Raw genomic sequence first — 18402 nt, 5'->3', positions numbered from 1 at the left:
TATATAAATAGAATTTTTATTAAAAAAATCTTGACGAGTTATCAATAACAACTTATATAAAAATTTATAAAATAATTTATTTTATAAGCCTTTTTAAAGTAGTATTATTAGAAGATAAAATATGATTTTGTAATAAATATGATATTTTAGATAATTTAATATTTAAAAAATATATATTTCAGTTTTTATTCTTGAAAACTTAAAATGTATGCTTTTGTAAGTAAGGACAAAATTTGTTTATTAAATTCTCAAAAGCTCGACTCAAATTACAATAAAATAATATTAAAAATTTATGAAAAAAGCTTTTATGGTTTAATAAGTATTTTTGGCCATTAAACCCTACTTAACATGTACTATATCTCTAATTATTTATTTACTTTCTGTTAACTTCTTTTTTTTTATGCATTGAAATTACATATATATAATCGATAACATCATTTTATTAATATTTTTATATATAAATAAAAAAATGAACATATATCTTCATTCTAGTTATAATAATATGATTTTTGTGGTTAAGTAATTTGCGATTTGCCTATAGTTTGGATGTTGGAGCTTTCTGTTTTTTTTTTTTTTTGAATTCTGTTATACACAGATTGCTACTGATATTACATCAGATATTACAATTACAATATTTACAATCGTACTAAACAATTGGGACCACCGTCATACATTAATCAACTGAAGCACTTGCCCAAATACTTTAAACTCTCTCTAATATTCGAGGGGTGCCTACTCCATTCACATTTCGTAAGGGAGAGACTGTCTCCACTCAATTAGTTGATAATTAAGGAAGAACTGAAACTAACCTCCATAATGCTCTTATAGAGGATCGAATCCTTATACTCAACAGTCAACATTATAAATGCAAGACTTCTTACATTGGATCAAAGGCCCATTGGTCGGAAGTTGGAGCTTTCTGTTAATTTGCGTTTCTTGGGCTTTGTTTTTTTTGGATTTCACTTTTCATTTTCCTCTCAAAATGTTTTTCATTTCCCACCTAATTCTAGTTCCCTCTTAAAATAAAATCAATTCCAACTGTCCCTAACTGCGTTTTACTGTTCTATTCTAACTTCTTCAAAAACCCTTCTGTTGTGATGGATCTTCACCTTACTCGCTTAGTCGCTTATTCTCGATTTTGGGTTGTTCCTTTATTTTTGCCCGGATTATCATGTTTGCTTTGTACCACTATTGTTGAGCAAGTTTAGCTTTGTTTTTCCTGCTCTATTCTTCTACCTTCTTTTCCTTTGTTCTGCTTTAGCTTGTCTACTACGTCAAGGGCCTTTAGCCATGGCCCGTATGCCATTTATCCTCTCAACTGGTTTCTATATTTAGGTAGCGTTTATTTTTTTGTCTGAAATTTAAATAGGTCTGAATTTTTCTGAAGTCTGAATGGATCTGAATACGAAAATTTAAATGACATGTTTATTTTTCTTTTTTTAATACCTGAATATATGTGGCATCTTGTTTGTTTTTACAATAAAAAACATCTTAAATTTGGTTATCTGACATTTATGTCCTTATAAATTAAAATAAAAAAAAGAGGATTAGATTTTATAGTTTAGGAAATAAGTTATTTTACAGAGGTATTTTTGGAATATAATATTTACTTGTCATTCAGACATTTTCCCATTAAGATAAAAGTCACGAATGTTTACTTTTTCTATTCAGATGTAAATGTCTGAAAATCATATATAAATTCCAAAAAACAAACAAGTAAATTTTAGAAAAGGTTTGAAATTAATAAAATTTCAAACTTAAGACATTTAACAAACAACTTCTTAGTCCACTCTCTATATTGATGTCCAACGTAGCCACAGGTATAGCAAAAGTCTGGTAACATTTCATACCATACTAGTATGGGGATCTCTTTTGCTTCATTTTATTTGCTTTTCTCTGCATTTTCATTTTCTTCTTGCTCCTAACTATCTATCTCATTTTTTATCCTCTTGCTTCAAAAACATAACCTTTATTAATTAATGATTTATTAATGTCTACAGAGATACATAGCCTGATATACTTGCCAAAGCACGCCCCTCACACATCTTTGGCTATCTGTGGCAATCTCTTTAACCCTTCCAATAAATTCGCTCAACTCCCGCATCGTCTACACACCCATGCACATAATGGATACTTTGAGAATTTGGACCCAAAATAACACGTGTAAAATCTATTTTGTTACTACACCTGTGCCTGTTGGTTCCGCCAGACCAATTAAAGCTTTGTCAAAATGCCATGGCGCTCATGCTAACACTTTTCGTTTATCAGATTCATTCCCAAACTGAAATCTAATGATGTTCTCCCCCATTTCTTCAATTTTGACTTTCCTTATTGTTTTCCATACTGGCAGTAAGGCTGTTTTAAAACCCTCATTTTTCACTTCTCTGTTCAGCAACACTTTCCCCACCAAGCACCCTGCAAGTATCTTCTTACCTTTTCCCTTCATTTCGCTTTTAAAAGTTACTTTTCCTCTTGTTTCTCCATTTAGGGATATTGCTTTGCACTTCTTTATTGGTTCCTCAATGTCCATATTTTAAAGACGCCCCTGAGAACACTAACAAAAGGATTGTGGCTTTGCTCACCACCTACTATTGTCAAATGCTTTATCACTCTCGGCCAACCACTCAAGAAGAGAGAACAAACTTTGATAATACTATCTAACTAAAAACACCCGACACTTCGTGGGTGACTTAAAGAGTCATAGCGACTCACTTTGACATTTTTATTCTGTTTTTCAGAGAAAAACGAGAAGAAAGACTCTTATGAAACCTGATAATCAGACAAAAACAAGAAGAGAGACTCTCACGAAACTTAAAAATAAGTTATATATGGAGCTGTTAACTAGAGACTTGTTTGGTATGTAGGATAACTCTTGGGATTGGATAAATTGTGTTTAATCTCAAGCTTATTCTTTGAGAAGATTATAGCGTGAGATTTGAATTCAGTGTTGAGTTAATCTTTTACAAAAATACAATTAGTAATTATTAAATAATAATATAAAATTAATAAAAAATCTTAACTGTATATTACGATACATGCATAAATATTAGAAAATTATAAAAAATTGAGTATAGGTCAGCTCAACAAGATCCAAATCCTATAGGTTAGTATAAAAGTTATGAGACCCATCCATTAATAAGACAAAATCGTAAAAAGCTATCCCACTCACCCCCTTAATATTAGTAAATTAATTACTTATATAATAATAAATTATATAATTCATTATTAAATTATAAAATTAATAAACTATTTAGTATAATTATTTTTTTACAAATATATTTCATAAATAAATAATGTTTTATGAAATTTAATTTATTTTTTTAATAAATTTCATTCACCTGAATTCAAATAAAAATTAATCCTATTTTTAATCAATAATAATATAAAATATGCATTTTGTAAGGTTAAAAATATTTATTTAATTAATTAATTTAAATAATATTTGTAATATCATAATTTCTTTTTGACACTCAATTACAACACTATTTTAAGTTATATAACTATTAAATAATTTTATAATTTTAAATTAATTATTTAATTAGTATTAAAAAGATTAAGTTAAATTTTTTACAAAATTATCAATTATTAAATAATTATAATATAATAATAGAAATAATTAAATAAATTATATATATTTAAATAATATCATTGGTATAATATATAATACAAATTTTTTAAGGTTTTAATAATAAAAAATAAAAACTGTAATGTTAATATAAATTATTATAAATAAATAAAATAAAATATTTTATAATTATAAATAAAAATATTAAAATATTTTAAATTTAAAAAGGTTTTTTATTTAATATTAAGTGAACTTTCATTTGTAATTCGTAAACAATTCCATTGAATTATAATTAAATAAATGTTTATTTATTTTTAATTAGTTTTAATAATAAAATTATTGTTAAAGTCCAATCTAATTATGAACTATACCAAATAGAAAATAGTATTAACTATAATATAATTCTATTTAAAATGCACAGAATTTCTGAATAAAGAATCATTTTGGAAAGGGAGATTGCATTGCATGTCGGTTCAATTGTTATAGATTGAAAAATCCTGATGGTTGCATAATCAATCACTGAACATACACACACACATTATTAATATATATATATATATATATAGAGAGAGAGAGAGAGAGAGAGAGAGAGAGAGAGAGGGAGATCCACATTATTAAGAATGGTGAGATCTCAAACTCAAAAGTTGAGAGACTTGGTATTGAAGATGGAGGAATTAGCAGTGTAAGCAAGTAATCACCGGTTTCATGGTGTGGTTTCAAGATTCCATAAAAGCTTTCTTTGTGCTCAAACTTACATTTACCAATACATTAATTGATTTCTTAACCCCAGGCCCCAGCTAGCCTGCCCTTTAATTTTATTATCTTTCCCAGTCAGCCGCTCATGTCTCATCTTATGTGCTTGCTTCTAGGTGCTTTCTTGAGATCCAACTCATGGAATGGCATGGTAGTGTGCTGTATATATATATATATATATGTATCATTTCTATTATTATTATTATTATTAGCAATGAACAAGTCCTTATTTTTAATTATAAAATGCGAACGTCTGCTGCTAAGATAGATTGTTGAACATATTATATGCATAGTTGTACTTTAATTTGGTATACAAATAAACTCCAAAGATCGAGGTTAATAAAGCATAACTGGAAACCAACGTATATATAGTTTTGCCATTGATCACACTCCCAAGTGATTATTCTTTCGTAGCTATATATATCTAAACAAAACTCAAGCAACAAGCCTTTTATAACTTGGGGTAACTCACAATGCCTAAGAGCAGAAAAAAAAAAAAAACCGGGCACTTTAACATGTTGAAAACATATTTTCCTCTCTTTGTCTCACAGTTACGAGTCTAAAGTTAACCAATATCATATCAGAAGCAAAGCCAACCAACTTCGGGTGGGTGAAAACGTTTCTTCGCCTCAGCCAAATTCATTTCCACAAGTCACTAAACCACCACACATCAGAAAAAATGAAGCCTATATATAAATAAACGTATATATAGTAGAGGCAGAGAGGCCTTCTGCTGTTTAATTTGTAGATAGCCTCGATTGACTCAGATACCAAGCCCAACAAAGATATATAGTCAGGCAAAAATCCACACGGCGGCTATGTTAAAAATGCCCACCATGTTTAAGTTTAACCTTGTTACGCTTGACGAGAAATGATGAAGTGAGCAAATTTGCAAGTGATTCGGCCACCTGATCAAGTCTGCTACTACTTGTAATATATATACTTTAGTAAAAAAACTAGAGACAAAAAGAAAAGAAAAGAAAAGAAAGTCTTGCTGAAAGTTAGAGGTTATTTAATTATGGGAGAACTGGAGATGGAAGTGTGATTATGGTTAATTAGCTGGTGAGTTAGAACTGGCGGCCGGTGTAAGTTTGGCCAAAATTCCAGTTGGCTGGAGCTACATTATTGGAGATGACAGTGCGGCCATCGCTAGTTGTGACCTTGAAAGACAGGGCTTGGCCATTGAGGTAAGAGTTGCTCTGCCAGTTCTGCCCCCAATTCCTGGACAATGCTTGCCAGCCAGTTTTAGAACCTTTTATGGACACAGCAACAACATCACCTGCTCCACCAACATTTGTTATCAGCACTAGATTGAAGTAAGAATGTCCATTGATTGTGAATCTGATCCCTCCACTCTTCTTGCAGGCGACCCTGAAGTTATCAAGAGTTCAGAACATCAGTACGCCTGTACTTAATTTGCACGTACGGGTAAAAGTGAGAGAATTAGCTAATCTTGGTTTGTTTCGTTTCATATATTTTTACCTCCTGTATTGAACCGGAACTATGCCGGCTTTGTACTGAGCGATTTTGAGGAATACAGGCTGAGAGAGATCAAAGTGATGAAGGGGAGGATTACACCAACCTCCATTGGTATTAGAGAGAGCAAAATTTGGCGGACAGAAATTAGTGGCAGTGACTATAATGGAGCCTGGTAAGCACCATCTATTGTCATTTACACATTTAATAGCATAACAAGCTCCACAATTCAACCCATTGTTGAATAAAGCTGTGCTCACCGCAGCTGTGTTTGTTCCATAACCTTGGCTGTAAAGATTCCCATACCCACAAGCCCCACCTGTATCAATCATTTAACAAATTAAACTTTCATTATATAACAATTCAAACATCTATTTGATTCATCAATCTTTTTTTCTTCCTGAAACTTACCCATTGTGCCAGAAGCATCACCACCTCCATAGAAGGTAGCATGAGCATTAGTCCACCCGGCTCCTTTTCCAACAGCTGCTTTAAAAACTGTGAAAAGGGCTATTATGATATAGCCAAGAATTGCCATTATCTCTTGCCTAAAATGTAAAATAGAAATTTAAGTGAATCTAAGAGAGGGAAGACAAGAAGAGAATGTGAGAATATGGCAAGCAACGGAGGAACTGCAGTTGCTTATATAGAAGAGGATGCAGAGGCCAGAGGAAGTGGGGGATTATAATATTAGTTTATATTTATGGGTGAAAATGTAGAATAAGGAACCTTGTAAGAGCTGTATTTTTAATAACTATAACTGAAACTGAAACCGTAAAATTAATGATAAGAAGCACTTTCAACTACTGATTAAAAAATTATTATAAAAATTAGCATAGTGGTGCAGTCAGGTGGACTTTTGACCTCCATTTTCAATTCCAAGATAGATACCTCGGGAATCCGCATTTATTGATTATAAAGAATGGTCGAGTGGAGCTGAAATCTTAGTGAGGGAATGTGTGATGTTCCGTCTTATTAGCAATAACAATGGTACTTAATTCTACAGCAACCAAGAAAGTTTGTAGAAGAAACTTGATAATGTACATTAACAGATATTATGAATGCTCTCTGGGTCTGGGTGCCTTTCAAAAGAATAAAATGAAACAAAAACGAAAAAGATAAGAGAAAAATAAGAAGTCTTTTTGAATAGAAGCTGTATTTCTGAATAGCTTCCTTGAATTTGAAGCAAGAAATCAGAATTTTATTTCGACTTTCCTACTGAAATATTAAGATTAGTTAATGTCCAAGGTTTTCTATAATTAATAAACAGATTAAGCCCTTTCAAATTGAATTTTAAGCCCCTAAGAATTGAAGTTATTTTACTAGGCAAAATCCAAACCCAAACCCAAATCCAAATCCAAATCCAACGCGGCCAATGACGTCCTACACCATAATTTTATTACCATTTTACCTAAAACTCTCTCCTTTAGCAAATTCTTCATCTAATATTGCTACGAGAAAAGATTCACATGATCCTCAAGTTGAGAATGAAGCGAAAATCAAAGAAGAACAGATTTTGGCACAACCCATAAACAACGTTGAGGGGCTTCATTAACATTCCATAGAAAAGAGGAAGTGGACAGCACAAATTAACTTTGATCAGTGGACAAGTCTTTTTGGTTCCTGTTCTTTGATTCTTTCCAAGCATAAGAGATTGATATTCCGAGCATCCCATTGCAAAGCAAACTTGTTGGTCTTTGACTCTTCTGCTTCTATTAAAGAATTTTTATTAGGCCACAGACCGATGAAAAGTACTTTCACTTTGACTGTTCAATTAATGCTCTAGGAAGCTGTGTCGAAAAAGGCCAAAAAAAGGTTTGCTTTGGCCGTCCCTGTAAGGAACCAAACTTATTTCAGCTGACTTTTGGCATCAATACTGGGGAAATATATAAAAACTTGAAAAGTTTACCAGAAGTTTTGGCTACCTCAAATTCAGTGTCATATGGATTAAATCGAGAAGTGCTTCGCATGTGGCAAACCGTGCTGCTGCAGCTTAACAAATTGACTAGCTAGCTTCTGATCAGCTTTCCTTTTAAATTTATTCATCTTTTTAGAAAATTAAAGCTTTTCCCTTCTCTCTAATTATCTTTATTAAACAACCTTAGCTGTAACCATCTGTTATTAATGCTCAAAAGCATTAGTGCTGCGGCACCCTTTGAGTAGAAAAAACAATTGTTTACTTTTACAGATCAACAGACACTAGTATACATAGCATCAGCATGTTCATGTATATGCATGGTTGCTGCTGTTTGCTAATAATTATACATTCACGTGATTAAAGTTGTGATGCTAAATATATAAAAGTTTTTTTTACTTTGAAACCCCACATGCAATTAATTCCCACATCTTTTACGCACTGTATTAATAAATCAGCATGCATTTTATCATATTGCACCACACAGCCTAATTACTTCAATTCACGTACCTCATATGATTAGAGAAGATTAATTATCGCATAAGCAAGCATGCGATGATGATCTGTATACATTAGATAGCTCTCATGGGACTCATTTTTCGAAGTCTATTAATGACTTCTTTAATTTTTTTGTAAGCAAGAAGCAACCCCACTATCTCGTTGCCACCAATCTCTCCGAACATTTCGGATTGTATATATATATATATATACACAGAGAGAGAGAGAGAGAGAGAGAGAGAGAGAGAGAACAACAATGAATAAATGATATTGAATTACTAATAAACACTGACTGATATGCTGCAAAAAATTGTCCAAGATCGATGATCATTAATCATCATGATTTTCACATGCTTCGTATATTATTATTATGACATCTTAACTTATTGATTAAAATAATTTATTGGTTCATATATTTCATATATATAAGTATTCTCAGGTGAGGGCACTCTCATTTTTTCATTATGTGGACATATTATTAAATAAAAAATTATTTTAATAAATTATATAATTTTTAAAAGGAAAATTATCACTGTATCACATTTATTTTACTTTATATTCATTCAACCACTACAAAATTTTAACATATTTTTTGCACTACTTTTTTTTTTTAAATTTATATTAATTAGCCACTTTTGCACGAACACCATTAAATAATTTAAACGAAATGATAATTTTACCCTTAAATAAATTAAAAGACCATTTTATCTTATAAAAGCTTTGAAAAATAAAAAATAATTATAAAAATATCCCTAAATTTAACAAAAATAAATCCCAAATAGAGGTGCTAAGCTGATTTTTATTAAATTTAGATTTTGTAAAATTTTAATAATTATTTTTATTAAAAAATTTTAAAAATAAAATTTTTTAATAAAAATAACTAAGTTTATTTATTAAAAAAATAAATCCCAAACTTTTAATAATTTAGGAGATTTTTATTAAATCCTAAAATTTTGCAATTATTTTTATAATTATAATTTTTTATTAAAAATAAAAATTATAATTTTGAGACTTATTTTTATTAAATTTAGGGGTATTTTTATAATTATAATTTTTTTTTATTTTTCAAAACTTTTATAATATAAAATGGTCTTTTAATTTATTTAGGGGTAAAATTATCATTTTACTTAAATTATTTAACAGTATTAGTGTAAAACAGTAAAAGTGACTAATTGATACAAATTTAAAAGGAAATGTGGTGCAGATAACATGTTATAATTTTGTGGTGGTCAGATGAACATAAAGTAAAACATATGTGATGCAGTGATAATTTTCTTTTTTAAAATTAAAGAACTTACTTCTACGTTACAAAAATATATATTATGTTAGATTTAGTTAATAGCCTACGAGCATATCTTCTTAAAGTGACAGCTCTAGCATTTTTTTTTTAACCCAATTTTTTCTCCTTATTCGTCGGGAAAGACAAGAAAATTTCAGGCTTAGCAAAGTTTCTCTAGAATTTCTTGAAGATTTGAACTCCATAGTTGTCGATAGAACAAGCGTAGATAAAAAATTTCAAGGTAGCAAAAATTCTCTAGAATTTCTAGCAGATTCGAAGCCATAGTTGCTGATAAAACGAGAGTAGACACTTTCAGCTGTTTCCTACTCACACCAGCCCATATCCTTGCCTTTCTATCAATCTCTAAAAAATAAGATATGTAACAGACTAATCGGGATGTTTTGGATAAATATCACCACTAACATCATATCATATCATGCATGTCATATCATATCATCCCACCCAATCATAAAAAAAGAAACAAAGGGAAAAAAAATCATATCATCCCAAAATGCAATCAGGATTCGAATTTCAAAATTCTGATCTCATTCTCAATAGATTTAGATAATAATTAACTATCTAGGCATATACATGTATGTATCTAGATGCATTTGAATATAAAATACCCTGCATATGAAAATAGGAGACTGCAGATTCATTTCAAAAAGGATAAAAGCCATGAATTGATTGACTTTTTTATATCAATGCATGATACAAACAAGACTGATAAATTTATTGCAACATAAGGTTGTAAACCAAATCTAGCTTCCTAAACACTAACTATATAATAAACACTCTAGCTGGCTAAACCGGCCCCACCATTATCATTAGCTGCCTCAACTGCCATTGCTGGCTTCATCGTACGGTATGATCCATTATTATTATTGTTGTTCTTTGAACATTAAGCCAGCTTCCCTCTCCTATTTGTCATCTGCATAGCAAATCTCCTCTCGATTTCGTGTCTCTCAGCTCTCCTCCTCAAGTTCTGCTTCTTTATTAATCCCGGATGCTGATGATGATGGTCGACACGAACAAATTTGCTATGATGTATCATAGGCACCGGCATGGCCTCAAGGCCCATCAGCCTTGCAACCACCCCTGGTTTGCACCACACCACACTACCCTCTCTACTTGCTCGGTCACCATGACCAGAAGGACCATCACCCCAGCTTATCGATGCTGATGATGATGATTTTCTACCATTAATTAGTACAGTACCATCACCACCCAAGTTGTTTCGAAACGATGACCGGTACATTGCATCCTTGCCATCAAGTGAAAAGCGGGGGTATTGATTCAGTGCATTCCTTGCCGAACGTAAGATATCTGAATTGTTAACGCATGACATTCTGCCACGGACGCTGTATTCATCTAGCTTGGCCCTTTTGGTCAATTCTTCCTCTATCTCGAGCTGTAATATCATCTCCTCCAACGTGGGCTGCCTTTCTTTTGATGAAACAAAATTGTGATGATCACCGCTATTGAGAGAGGGAGTGACCGTGCAATAAGAGGATTCGTGGTTGAGTTTGTGTTGGTTTAGGGTTGAAGTTGAGCCGTCGTTGTTGCAGAAAGTTGTGAAGCTTTTCTTCATCTTGGCAGCCAGAGAGTTTTTGAAGAGAAAGAATGAGAGGTCTTTCATTGGATGAGGGACTATCACTTGGTTGATAAGGTGCATAATGTAAATTGAAGGGAGGCGTGCTTGATAAATTATGAATCGTGAATGCACTTAAAGCATTGAAGCGGTGGTAGATTTTAGTGGAATCAAAATATTAGACGTAATGAATTGATGGTCCTTAATAGCAATCACATGACGAGAGTGAGCATTTCACATGTTTCTTCCTTCGCTCTCATATCTCAAAAGCTATTAAGATTTTGAAACTTATGCATATTTATTGGACAATTAATCACCCTAGTCATTAATTAACTAATGATCAAAAGGATATTTCACCTTTAAATGAAAGAAAAGAAAAGCATGGATCAATGGTAAAACCTCTTAATTCAAAAACTTAAATTAATAGAGAGAGGTTCGACATTAGTATTGAGGACAGAGCTGAAGATGTCTCTTTACATGAGATGTGAACTTAATTAATTAGACAATAATACATTGTTGGATGACTAAAAAGTTTGCGCGTGGAGGTGTAAAATCCCGAAAAAACTTCTTCGAAGCTTAATCAAATAGAAAAGGGTTTAACACTAGACATAAATGTCGACTAATATGCTTAAAGGTGGAAGCCATGCAACAACAAAGTGTTGGCTCCACTGGCAATGCAGTCCCCTTAAGTGGCTTGATTGGGTTTGCTCCCCAGTTCGAGTCGCAGGAAAGTCGTTTTTGTTGGGAGAACCTGTGCCTCCTGGTTCGAGCGGGGATTGATTCAAGCGGAGACTTCTAGTTTAGATTGTGGTACGGGCTTAAAGGTGCCTCCCACGATTGGGACCCTCCCCAAAATACCAAAAAAAAAAGGTAGAAGCCTTGCACATTTGAACAGGAGTAAAGATGTGGTTGGTACAGGGTTTAAAAATAAGAACAAGCTGGTAGTTGGATAAATCATGCAACTACGCAAGAATTAAACATAATGTGCAGGTAAAAAGCAGTTGATGAGTAATTATAATTGGGGTCTGTCCCGAGGAAGATCAATATTGTTACTGTTTTGACTTCACATGTGATTCACTTCTCTTTAAATTTTTTTTTTAAAGTAAGTTAATATGGTAAAAATAAAAAGAATCTTTGTTATGATATGTTTATGCAATACATATTTTTTGTATCTCTCAATTTCTTACGTGAAAGCAACGAACTAATTTGAATCGATTGTTGATTTTGATTTATCATGTATGTGTTTATAACAATGTAATAACAAAATTTAATTATTTTTATATGATGATTAAATAACTAGCAGCTTTCTAAAAAGTCAGTATACTAACATCAAATCATCACAGAATCTGTTTCTGAAAACTTTTTGAGGAGAGAATATATAAGCCGACACTAGTTAAAAATTAAATACATTTCTTTATTTTAATATATTAAAATTTATGTTTTTTTTTGGTTAGTTAAAGGAAAATTGTTTGCATGTGTTTAATTTTAAGGTTTAAATATATTTTTGTCCTTACATATAATTTTGATAAAGATTAAAATTATAAAATAACTAAAGAAGTTTAAAGGATTTTTAGAGGGATGCCAATAGTCCAACTTGTAAAATGATTGGTATATCACAAATTGCCGCATCCAAAAAAGCTATGGTGCGGGTTGAAGTCATGAGTTTGTATTTTATGACTTCTTCTTAGTAGAGGCTATGTCAAGGGTGAGGCTTTTAACATCCCACAAAAATCCTTACAACACCTCTTTTGAATTTAATTATTTTTCAAAATACCCCCGATTAGTTTATAAAATACAAATTCATATATTAAAATTAACTACTCTAAATAAAGCTTTACCCTAAAAGAAAAATTCTTTTAAGTTTTTATTTATAAAGCGAAACAAAATCTTCAAATCTAAATTATTTTCTTTTTATTAGATAGTTTCTACCTTCGTAACACTAAAATTTTATTTTTTAAATAGTATTTTTCATTTAAAATATAATATATATAAATTATATAATAGGATGGTTGTAAAAAGTTTGTTAAAGGGATAATTTAATTAAATTTTTATTCAAATAAGAAATTAAATAATTATCTTTAGCCATTAAGTAATTTTGATTAAAAAAAGGTTCATAAAAAAATTTTGAGGGCTGTCAACATGTCTATGCTTTCTTTTAATATTCGGCTAAAGCAGCTCGCCATGAGTTTGGGTATATATTGTAACAGATGGGGGTGTTCTCAGAATCCATCGCGTTTAACATCTAAAAACTTGTGAGCCTAACGAGATCGGCCTATTGAAAGCGTAACGGACCGGAGAGTGGGCTGTGGCAGATATCTCACCGTGCGGTGAAAGGCTGCGTATTGCGCTAGGGCCCTTTCGGTTTTGGAGGCCTGCGCCGAATAACAACAATATAAACAGGGACAAAAATAAATGATAATAATATAATAATTTGGGGTGGAAGTGAAACTGTAAGTTCTGGTGGCGTGGCTCCATCAGCGAAACGGGATTAAATTCTTCAACAAGATCCAAAATTTAAATTCTCTTTCTCCGATTCAAGTGATCTCTTCAGCATCAGCTCTCGCTTCTCCGGTAATTTTTTCTTCGCCTAAGATCAACTCTTCTTCTTAATCACCTGTTTTATTTCGTCAAATCTGATAATCACATCGCTTAGTTTATCGGAGATTAGATTAGAAATAATTGACAATTAATTGCATTGAATTGAACTTATAAACAGGTGGAAGATGATGAATAGTTATGTGGTGATTCGGTTGTTATTATTGGAAGTTCTTAGCGCAATCGCGTTTGCTTCTCCTTCCACGGTCCCCGCGTTTTTATGGTCTACTCATCACCAGAAGTACTAATTTTTCTTTCTTTCTCTTTTCTCGTAAAATTTTATTATCTTCGTAATAATAATGCCAGTGATTGTGAATTAGTGAATGAGTAATTCAATGATTGAAATGACAGGATATCTTCAAATAATGCATTGAATTACCAGACACTGTCTCCAAAGGATCTAGCCAAAGCTGTTCTCACTCAAGGCGGCTGGGCCGATTTATTGGTACTCCTCTTGATTTTTATTTTCATCCAATTATTTTAATTTGTTCGTCTCTTTGTTCTCATCTTTTGTTCTTTTTTCTTTCTGTTTCTTTAGTGCTCAGGGAGGCAGTCTCCGCAGTCTGTTGATGTGGCACTTGTGTTTGTTGGTAGAGAGGTAACCTTTTGCTTCCAACTTTTGTCACATAATTAATGGTTGATGCTGAATTTCTTATTAATTTAGCATTTGTTATTTGTTAACTAAAGTAGCAATAGTAAATGATCCCGTGACAACCTCTTCTCTGGACAGTCTTGTGCCTTTATCTTGAAATAACGTGATTTTGGCAGTTCTCCATGGAACCAATACGTTTAAGTTATTGAACCACTGTCATTGTAACACACTGCAATTCTTGTGCTAGTGTTATATGTTTTGGATGCTGATGATGTTTCTTTTGAAATCTATAGTTGCAATCGTCTCATATTTCTGGGAACAAACATGCTGACCTAGCTTTGGTAGATACGCTTAAGGTAACTAGAGGCAACCTGAATTCATTGTCTGTAGCGAGAACATCTTATTTGGGAATTAATGTTCAAGTTTCTGCTTTTTGGTAGCCTTAGCGTTCTGTGCTGTTTGACAGGTCTCGTTTACAAAATCAAATTTTTCCATGGCATTTCCATACATTGTTTCAGCTGGGGAGGAGACAATGGAGAGTTCATTGTTTTCCGAGTTTACAGAAGCTTGTGTGGATGATTTTAAAGTCGCTAATGTTGCATTTTCGGAGTCTTGTACTGTTGAGGGTGAAAATTTTTTGAAGCTTGCAGATTTACACTCGGTCCATGTAAGCTATCTTTGATATTGCAGTATGGAATTTGATAGGCTATGTGAGGATCTGATGCATTTTTTCTCATTGTTATTAGACTTTTTATTAAATTTTCTTGTGAATAATGTTCAGGATCATCTGCGTTTGAGAGCAGAAAAGAGTTTAAAGGGCCAGGCTGATCTGATTGTTGTCTGCTACGGAGACACTCAATCTATGAAACAACCTAAGCAACCACGTCCTGAAAGTAAGTAATTACATAATTGCTGGAGGATGAAATATTTTACACCTTTTCATTAAAGTCATATCGATTTGAGAAATATTTATTTTAATGGTTATGGATTATACACAGTGGCGGACTTACTATAGGCCGGTCCAGCCACAAAAAAAAAATTTAAACCCCCTTAAATTTTTATGATTTTTGTATAAAAATTGAGTCTTTAATTTTCCCTCAAGTATGTCCCTAAATCAATTTCTACTAAAATAACTGAAATACTAATTTTAAGTTACTTTTGCATTGAGACCTTTAAAATCTATTATTAATCATTTTTATTGGAGTTAGCAAACTATTTTATTAAATATATTTAGAGAGAGGTTCTTAACATCGCATTACTTGATGTATGTATTTTTCACCCTTTTATATACACCGACATTCACACAAACATATACAATAAATTTATAATTTAGCCTGGGGTAATCAAAGATCTTGGGTTCACCCCTGGTTTATACATGCAGGTGAAGTCATCTCTGAGCTTATTGATTCTGTGGAGAAGTCCGGGGCAAAGTATACAGTTCTTTATGTTTCTGATCCTGTTAGGTCCGTTCAGTATCCTTCTCACCAGGAGCTAGAGAGGTTTCTTGCTGAAAGTGTTGCGGGGAACAAGTCAGCCAATAACACAGGGTGCGATGAAGTTTGCCAATTTAAGTCATCTCTTTTCGAGGGAATCTTAGTTGTAAGTTTCTGTTTTTGTCCTTTCTTTTATCTGCAATTTAAGAACTTGCAGTTCGATTTTTTTATTTTTTTTTCTTTTAACTGAGTACATCTTTCCACTTACATTCTATTCGACCCATGCACGAGTGAATATCTGTTTTCTAAAAGCGTCATTACTATTTTAGTGTCAATATCTCTTATGTAGTGTCTGTTGAAGTCTCCCAGGGATTGCTTTTATTTCAAGCTATTTTCCTTCCAACCAAACCCTCCCCAACGTGCACTCGCATTCTTTTTTCATATCAAGAACACACCTAACTTATTTTGTTCGATTGTTCTCAATGGGTCTTTTCTTCATAGTAAAAGAGTAATTGAATTTTCCTTGTACATGGAGAGCATATACCTTCTTTTCCAGTTCTGTATACTGCATTAAGTGAAAAGTGATGGTCTCAATGGTAATTGTATCAGATAAACCATGACTAGTTTGTCCTTAAAAAGTTAGGACCTCCTTTGAGGAATTTGATCTTAGGAAACTAGTGGCCTATTTTGCTAGTCCTTTGCAATCAGTTGAGGCTCTTTTACATTAGTAAATATGTGCATTTTTCAAGCCTTTTCAACGGAACTGGAGGAAGTAGGTATGCTTTTCATTGTATATCCTCTTAATGCGAGACTGTGTTTGCTCAATGGTTTTTCCTTTTTACTTTTGGGTTAAAAAATTTTTGGGTTGGTGTGGGGAAAACGCTGTAATATCAATTTGCTATTGTGATTGTTCCACCGATCATCCCGCGCTCCCCCCCCCCCCCCCCCGCTCTTTTACTATTTCACTTATTCACATCATTACAGTTATACAGTCCTCTCATGTTGTTGCTTCTTGCATGATTTTTCAGGGAATTGTTCTCCTTTTAATTTTAGTATCAGGCCTTTGCTGTATGATGGGCATTGACACACCAACGAGATTTGAGGCACCCCAAGAATCTTAAAATTGTTTGTGCAAGATATTAGCTTCATATGTTGGGGACCCGGTTCTTTTGTTGTAGTGATTGGTGAAAGGTAGTGGTTGCTTGTCATATAGTCGCAGTGAGTAGATACATTATCTTGTAACATTTTTTTTTTTGAAAGAATCTTCTTGTAACATTTATTAACTTTTTCAAGTCATATTCTACTTTGCTGTTAATAATGGCGAATTTTTTTTTTCCATCAACATTGCCTATCATTTGATTGTCTCCTTGGTGTCTTGCCCACCAGGGATCTATTCTCTTACCTTTCTGCAGTTTGCCCACCAGGGATCTATACTCTTACCTTTCAACTGGTTTGAGGCTGTTGTTTGAATTGCTCCTAAAACTACATTGCCTCAACAATCAGCATAAAGGATTTTTACTACCCATTTGCTGTTGTGCAATTGATTTTGTTGTAAATTATGGCCTGGTTTTACTACTTTTGTTACAATGGGCTTGATTTTAGGTTTTCCAATATCTGTTTACTGCCGCGAGAGCAAATTTCCCAACAAACTGTGGGCCTTGCTCTACTGTTGGTTTCTGAAAAGAGCACATGTGTATGTCCAAAAATGAGAGTTCCAAGAGGACAATTTGGTTCTTAATACAATTATGTACCTTTTTCAATGTCAAAGGTGCATATTTGTTCCCACGTGTTTCCCAGAATTTCAAGTATGTTAACCGTAAATTAATTAAATTTACAGTCACCTGGAGCAATTCCCACCGTTCTCTTCACCTTTATCGTTTACTCGCCTTGGGACTAGTGGCGATGGCTCTTCGAGTGCAGTAAGTGGTAGGGTTTCTACTTTCTAGTAGTAGCTTTTGTACAAGATCTATCATCTGATGTTTCTTTCAGTAGCTTTCAAACTTTTGCTACCTTCTACGGTCATCTTAAATCTGCTATCACAGAGGTCTTGTGAGTAAGACCCACTTTTAGGATAAGAGGCAGGCAGGCAAGGCAACTTCATCTTCTAGATGAGATAAATAACGTGGGATGGGTGCACCATATCAGTTGTTCAGCCATCCAATAACATTTTGACGTACATGCTTGTTTTGGAACAAGTATATCTATTGGGATCAGATCATTTCATTTTATGCAAGTGTTTCTCCTTCTCGCTTATGCAAATCGTACGCCCACTTTACCACGCATAAGGGCAAAGAAATCTACTTCTTTGGCTTTTCTCTGGTTACCTTTCCATTCATACACCGAAAAATAGATAGAGAGAGATTCTAAAAATAAAAACCAAAAGGAGACCTGTTCTTCTGCTACTGAAAACAGAACGTGGAGTAATACTAGCTACTAGCTAATAGTACCACCAATCTGTAATAGAAGTGAGTGTTTTTTCGCCTTTTCCTTTTTTAAGTCAAAGAAGCAACACACGCACACACACACACAAAATCACTACAAAGTCTTGAACTTTGAGTCACCTCACTTGCCTAGATTTTAATATAATTCACAAGTGCATGTTTTCCACAGCAGTGGCAATACTGCGATTTGCATACCTCAATTCTCACTTCTTTTTCTTCAAAATACAAACATTAGATAGATGCAGACCCTTTTTTCTGTTTTGG

General features: G+C 32.9%; 3 protein-coding genes across 4 annotated transcripts; 1 reads left to right on the top strand and 2 right to left on the bottom strand.

The window, feature by feature from the left end:
• Positions 1–4669: 4669 nt before the first annotated feature.
• Positions 4670–6482, bottom strand: LOC102629339 (expansin-A10). Its single transcript, XM_006488901.4, has 3 exons — positions 6206–6482; positions 5801–6113; positions 4670–5689 (listed from the first exon to the last, which is right to left on the bottom strand). Exons 1-3 carry the CDS (start codon positions 6330–6332, stop codon positions 5386–5388), a joined length of 744 nt encoding a protein of 247 aa, XP_006488964.1. The 5' UTR covers positions 6333–6482; the 3' UTR covers positions 4670–5385.
• A 3662-nt stretch (positions 6483–10144) lies between these two features.
• Positions 10145–11223, bottom strand: LOC112495612 (uncharacterized). The gene has a single exon (XM_025092239.2). It carries the CDS (start codon positions 11159–11161, stop codon positions 10388–10390), a length of 774 nt encoding a protein of 257 aa, XP_024948007.1. The 5' UTR covers positions 11162–11223; the 3' UTR covers positions 10145–10387.
• A 2259-nt stretch (positions 11224–13482) lies between these two features.
• LOC102629623 (hypothetical protein) lies at positions 13483–17039 on the top strand. 2 transcript variants are annotated; one of them, XR_003061944.2, is made up of 9 exons: positions 13483–13648; positions 13794–13913; positions 14024–14117; positions 14211–14270; positions 14558–14620; positions 14731–14931; positions 15046–15157; positions 15614–15863; positions 16726–17039. XR_003061944.2 is itself a non-coding variant. In XM_006488902.3 (9 exons), the coding sequence occupies exons 2-9, from the start codon at positions 13801–13803 to the stop codon at positions 16816–16818; spliced, it is 954 nt and encodes a 317-aa protein (XP_006488965.1). In that variant the 5' UTR covers positions 13483–13648; positions 13794–13800; the 3' UTR covers positions 16819–17039. The 2 variants fall into 2 exon arrangements, 1 of the variants encoding a protein (XP_006488965.1); XM_006488902.3 differs by having other exon boundaries at positions 15646–15863.
• Positions 17040–18402: the final 1363 nt, after the last annotated feature.

Source organism: Citrus sinensis, chromosome 2, assembly GCF_022201045.2.
Source record: "Citrus sinensis cultivar Valencia sweet orange chromosome 2, DVS_A1.0, whole genome shotgun sequence".
Classification (NCBI taxonomy): domain Eukaryota; kingdom Viridiplantae; phylum Streptophyta; class Magnoliopsida; order Sapindales; family Rutaceae; genus Citrus; species Citrus sinensis.
Note: the sequence above shows the minus strand (reverse complement) of the source record. Positions and strands in the feature narration are given on the sequence as shown.